The 6295-nt window shown below is 46.8% G+C and overlaps 1 protein-coding gene across 1 annotated transcript in view; it reads left to right on the forward strand.

The window, feature by feature from the left end:
- Nucleotides 1-5965, forward strand: part of LOC123974038 (CCR4-NOT transcription complex subunit 11-like) — a 15039-nt gene extending 9074 nt beyond the window's left edge. The window contains exons 5-10 of the mRNA XM_046054456.1: nucleotides 1361-1567; nucleotides 1701-1853; nucleotides 3046-3248; nucleotides 3349-3551; nucleotides 3784-3880; nucleotides 5494-5965. Of these exons, the coding sequence (XP_045910412.1) occupies nucleotides 1361-1567; nucleotides 1701-1853; nucleotides 3046-3248; nucleotides 3349-3551; nucleotides 3784-3880; nucleotides 5494-5691 (1061 nt within the window). The 3' untranslated portion in view covers nucleotides 5692-5965. The remainder of the gene's footprint in view (nucleotides 1-1360; nucleotides 1568-1700; nucleotides 1854-3045; nucleotides 3249-3348; nucleotides 3552-3783; nucleotides 3881-5493) is intronic.
- Nucleotides 5966-6295: the final 330 nt, after the last annotated feature.

The following is a 6295-nucleotide window of genomic DNA, read 5'->3' on the forward strand; positions in this document are numbered from 1 at the left end:
AGATTCATCCAGAGAGGCTACAGTTTCTTTAAAACACAGGTTCAGATTCAGGAAACCTTTATTCTACTTGTGAAAATGCAAAACAGGGACTATTTATGGTTGTTTCTTATGTAGACCACATTAGACCAGGTCCAAATCAGAAACCACTTTACTTAGAGCTGTCAGGTCCGGACTAGCATTTCCCAGAGAAGTTAATGTTTCTTTAAAACACAGGTTCAGATTTAGGAAACCTTTATTCTACTTGTGAAAATGCAAAAAAGGGACTATTTATGGTTGTTTCTTATGTAGACTGCATTAGACCAGGTCCAAATCAGAAACCACTTTACTTAGAGCTGTCAGGTCCGGACTAGATTCATCCAGAGAGGCTACAGTTTCTTTAAAACACAGGTTCAGATTTAGGAAACCTTTATTCTACTTGTGAAAATGCAAAACAGGGACTATTTATGGTTGTTTCTTATGTAGACCACATTAGACCAGGTCCAAATCAGAAACCACTTTACTTAGAGCTGTCAGGTCCGGACTAGATTCATCCAGAGAGGCTACAGTTTCTTTAAAACACAGGTTCAGATTTAGGAAACCTTTATTCTACTTGTGAAAATGCAAAACAGGGACTATTTATGGTTGTTTCTTATGTAGACCACATTAGACCAGGTCCAAATCAGAAACCACTTTACTTAGAGCTGTCAGGTCCGGACTAGATTAATCCAGAGAGGCTACAGTTTCTTTAAAACACAGGTTCAGATTTAGGAAACCTTTATTCTACTTGTGAAAATGCAAAAAAAGGGACGATTTATATGTTTGTTTCTTATGTAGACCACATTAGACCAGGTCCAGATCAGAAACCACTTAACTTAGAGCTGTCAGGTCTGGACTAGCATTTCCCAGAGAGGTTAAAGTTTCTTTAAAAACAGTTTCAGATTTAGGAAACCTTTATTCTACTTGTGAAAATGCAAAAAAGGGACTATTTATGGTTGTTTCTTATGTAGACCGCATTAGACCAGGTCCACATACAGCTGTCCGGTCCGGACTAGATTGAACCAGTGAGGTTAAAGTTTCTTTAAAAACAGTTTCAGATTTAGGAAACCTTTATTCTACTTGTGAAAATGCAAAAAAAGGGACGATTTATATGGTCTAATGTGGTCCTTTTTTTTGCATTTTCACAATCAGAATAAAGGTTCCACAAATCTGAAACTATATTTGTGGACGGACGCATCAGCTGGCCGTGTGCTTCATTGGCCGTCTCTCTGAGCTAGATCAAACGAATGATTCCTCATTGATATGTAAGCAATAAACTAAAGCGGAGCTGTCGCCGCAGCGGCCGCCATCTACAGGACCTAGAGAAACGAGGATCGTCATGTAGTATCGGTTCTCGTGACGTCCCTGTGTCATGTGACCCCCCCAGGCTTCCTGCCTCCCATCACCCAGCCCGAGAAGTTCTTCCTGTCCCAGCTGATGTTGGCGCCGCCCAGGGATCTGTTCAAGAAGACGCCCCGACAGGTGTCCTGCATGGACGCCGGCAACATGCCCCAGTCCATCGACATCAGTGGGCTGCAGCTCGCCTTAGCAGGTCAGTCCACACCGACGTTTATCCCGTCTTCAGAGAACTTTAAATGTCTGCTGTTCAGAGATTTATGAAGCGCAGGCCGCGTCCACCTGCCCTCATTTCTTTCTTTACTGACTGAAGTCTGTCTGTTTTTCAGAGCGTCAGTCAGAGCTGCCCACGCAGAGTAAAGCCAGCTTCCCCAGCATCCTCAACGACCCCGATCCGGACTCGTCCAACTCGGGATTCGACAGCTCAGTGGCGAATCAGATCATAGAGTCTCTGGTCACGGGGCCCCGCCCTCCGCTGGAGAGTGAGTGTGTTTTGACGCCATTGTTGTTTTTAAATGTGTAGAAAACGGAACCAAGTCGTATGTCGTGTCCAGCGCAGGAACTTTCCCAGGGGACAGAGATTTATTGAGGAACTGGGCCTCTAAACCAGAACCAGTTCCTCTGTGATGCAACTGTAACGTTAATTAAAATGAACAAGTGAAATGAAAGTTCAGCTTCAGTTTAAAAGGGAGAGACAGAGAGAGTATGACTGATCAGCTGAGAGGAAGGGGGGAAAACCTTGTTTGCGGTTTTCCTCACAGTACATCGTCCTTCTTCTCCCGGTCTGCTGACTGGAAGGAACCAAGACCTGCAGCTACTTTAGAGTTCATGTTAAGAGAAGTTATCTTATTGCACTTTACAAAGACTCGGTTTAGACCTGCTCTGTTTGAAAAGAGACCCAACAGTTCCCGCCACGAGCAAACACTGCCCCACGGTGGCGAAGAAAACCCTCAAGTCCTTGTATCATAAAAAGTGGCTCACGGCGAACGCCTCCGCCATGCTCCTCCTTCCTGCAGCCTGCTAACACATCACCGGTTGTCCAGCCGCAGATCCTTCGACACAGGTCACGTTGGGGTCGATTTGCTGAGCTAAAGAAGCCAAAGGTGACTCAAAACAGGTCTTAAAATAAAAAAAAGGGAAATTAAGTTTACTGTAGGTATTAAATTTGTTGATGGTGCGTTTACAGCGGCCCGCCATAAAACATCTAGCGTGTATTTGTTTGACCCCATGAATAGATCTTCTATGTTCCGTTGGCTGCATCATATTAAATGTATCATAAATCATATTAAAAAAGTGCTGGTTTTACACTCCTGCGTAGGGTCTACGTCACATTTATGAGGAGGTGCACGCCAGAACACGCCCCCCTACGCAGAGGCCACGCCCTCGATTCGACGCAGGAGTATAAATTACACTTTCCTCCTTTCTGTTATTTTAGTAGTTCATATGAAGTTCAACATTGCATGAGTTCACAAACGGACACGATCTGTTCATTAAAAAACGAGCGTTCACACCTGAACCCGGCTCCCTTTATTTGCATAACAGACGCATACAGACAGAAGCACTTGGCGGCGAGAACTGTTTGGACGTTAATTCACAAGAGACTAAAATAAATACGAGCTACGGGGGATGTCCGTCCTAACAGCCTGTCCGCCCCTTCCCTCCCTCCGTCCTCAGGTCACTTCCGCCCCGAGTTCATCCGGCCGCCGCCTCCTCTGCACTTGTGCGAGGACGAGCTGGCGTGGCTGAACCCCACCGAGCCGGATCACAGCATCCAGTGGGATCGCTCCATGTGTGTGAAGAACAGCACCGGCGTGGAGATCAAACGCATCATGTCCAAGGCCTTCAAGAGCCCGCTGTCGGCCCAGCAGCAGTCCCAGGTGAGTACGCTCCGAAGCGACGGCGCCGCGGCGTCCCGACGAGGGGAAGCGTAGCCCGGAGGTCTCTTCGTACTGTAACTAAGTCTCTGTGTCCGTCCAGCTGCTGGCTGAGCTGGAGAAGGACCCGAAGCTGGTCTATCACATCGGCCTGTCCCCGGCGAAGCTCCCCGACCTGGTGGAGAACAACCCGCTGGTGGCCATCGAGATGCTGCTGAAGCTGATGCAGAGCAGCCAGATCACAGAGTATTTCTCAGTGCTGGTCAACATGGACATGTCGCTGCACTCCATGGAGGTGGTGAACAGGTGAGGCTCGCGCTGTCGGGTGGGCCTCGTGTGAAGTGGATTAATTTATAAGAAAGAAGAGAACGGCTTCAAACCAGACCTCACCAGCTGCCGTTTGTCTTCTGCTTACTTTAAGTTAGATTAATAACAAAACCGTGTTGATTCTCTAAAACGGCTGCTGCACAGGGCGGGACACTGAAGTCTGTTCTTCTTTCAGCGTTGATTATTTTATCGGTTATTGTTGCTTCCTCAGGTTGACCACAGCCGTCGACTTGCCTCCAGAGTTTATCCACCTCTACATCTCCAACTGCATCTCCACCTGTGAGCAAATCAAAGACAAATACATGCAGGTACAGTACAGAACATTTGAAGAAGGGCAACCTCGCTCTGCACTTTATCAGAGCTGCTGAAGTGTGTAGATCTGTGGTGAGATTTCAGTTTTCTTGTCTCGTCTGAAACTTACCGCAGAGATATTCTGAATTCTAATTAAACGATGACGTTAGTCTGGTAATATTCTGCCTTTTCTCTGCACCTGTCAGAGAACACAGATCTGTGGGAGAGACACGAGCAGAAAAGCTGCTGAAACACAGGAGCTGTTCATAGTTTAAGGAAAACGCTCCCTTAGAGGGCAAAAAAAGACGTTATTTTCTGCACGTGACACACTTTGTTACTTTGAGCTTGTTACTTTTGCAAACTGCTTGATGGTTGTGTAATCGAGGAGGAGACGAGCCGGGGCTGTGAGGTGAGGGATTCCCCACAAGGTCAAAGTAAACATTACCGCAGTGGAGCGGCGGCGGCAGCTGATGCTGCGACACGGATCAGAAGTGCCCGACACTTGCAGTTTGTGTTAGTCTCTTTCTTTTCCTTAAGTTGAGAGGCGATCCAAATAAAATTTGACTGCTTTTGCGGCGTCTCCACGGGGGAGTCGCGGTGTGATGTTGGTGTGTTGTTTTGCCCTCCAGGCCGCCGCGCATGTCACGTGACTGCAAACTATGAATTAAAATGAATTAATTTCTCATTGAGGTGAAAAGGAGCCACAGTCAGTCAAAGACACAAAGAGGAGGGAAGACGGATGATGTTAGATTCTGGTACTGACTCCAGCTGCGCCGCGGTTTTCTTCCGTCCTCTGCTTGACGTCAACTTCCCCTGGATGCGTTTCAGCAGCCCCACGTTATTGGCTTGTTGTTAATTAGTCCTTTTTGTTGTTCTTCGTGGCCTACCGGTCCCGGCTCTCTGTAACCTCTCTGTCTGCACAGCTGCAGATCCTTCAGGGAGCATTTCAGAATCAGAGTGAGACAGTTTTTAGATTTAGTTGATTTGGCTACATGGAACCAGTTTAACTGTGGTTATTGTTTTTATGACTGGGAGTCTGCAGAGGGTGTCTCATTATGAAAATTGACCGGTTTCTGTGTCTGAATTCCTGCAGCTTGATGCGTACTTTGCAGAGAGACGCCTCTCGTGGACTCGAGCATTGACTCGAATGGCACGCAGGAGAACTCTGTGGACTTGAAGTGGAGTGAAGTTGGTTTGAATTGTCACCTCCCACCTGAAGTTTCCCTTTACATAGATGACAGTATTTCCACCATAAATTAGTGCAGATAAATAACTTTTTAATGCTCCAAACTTTCATTTTATTCAGCATTGAAGATTCCTTTAAAAAGAGTGTTAAAATCTTGTCTCCATCTCATGAATATATCATATCGCGTCTCACCCCTAAATAATAATTTGGACTGTTTTGGATTTTATCAGCAAACGAAATGTGTGACCGTGTTGTTGAGAGAAATGTGTTGAATACGTCTGTTTTGAGAAACGTGAGGTTTCCCTGCTGACCCGTCGCTGTTCATTTTACCCCCACGTGTTCCTGTTCATGGACGTTAAGAGACATGAATGTTCAGCGCGTCCTGCTTCCTGTTCAGCTTTTGAAATGACTTGTTTCTAATATTTGGTCTTCCTCTTCTCTCAGAACCGCCTGGTCCGCCTGGTCTGCGTCTTCCTCCAGTCGCTGATCCGAAACAAGATCATCAACGTGCAGGACCTCTTCATCGAGGTTCAGGCCTTCTGCATCGAGTTCAGCCGCATCCGCGAAGCTGCCGGCCTGTTCCGCCTCCTGAAGACCCTGGACACCGGAGAAAACCCCACCGAGGCCAAACCTGCCAAATGATGGTCCTCGCAGAGACGCTGCAGACGGACGCCTTTAAACCATCAGAGGGACACTGTTTGGTTCACCAGGAACCGGTGCTGCCGGCTCAAATGAGTTAATATTGTAAATAATGTAGTGACGTTTCCTCCAGACTCTAAATCCTCTTTGAGCTTTGTCACCGTTTCCCCCTTTCCCACAAAGTAAAAAAGGATTAACGCAGTTCAGCATTTCGTTTTGTACCTTTTTGTTTTCTTTCCACGCAAACTTTCTCTAATTAAACTGACCGTTTCATTGAGTCTGTCGGGTTGTTTGTGCTTTCATTAACGTGTCGTCAGGTCGTCCACGTGTGTGAAGAAACTAGTCGGTGGTCCCCAACGCGTCGGGAACTTTCTCGCTCCTCAAAGGCGCGGCGAGTTACTGAGATGTGTTTGTAGACGTGGAGCTGACCCTCTGCTGACGACGTTTGTTAGTTTGGGGAAAGATGTTTTAAACCCAGCAGTGATGTCACAGCGGCCCCCAGTACACCTGTACGTCACTGCAGCAAGGTGAGAGATTGACCCCGCCCCCCCACAAAGTACCTTTTTAATGTGAGGTGCAAACATTTAGATAGCAGGAGAGTAAAAAA

This window comes from Micropterus dolomieu, linkage group LG07, assembly GCF_021292245.1.
Source record: "Micropterus dolomieu isolate WLL.071019.BEF.003 ecotype Adirondacks linkage group LG07, ASM2129224v1, whole genome shotgun sequence".
In the NCBI taxonomy this organism is placed as follows: domain Eukaryota; kingdom Metazoa; phylum Chordata; class Actinopteri; order Centrarchiformes; family Centrarchidae; genus Micropterus; species Micropterus dolomieu.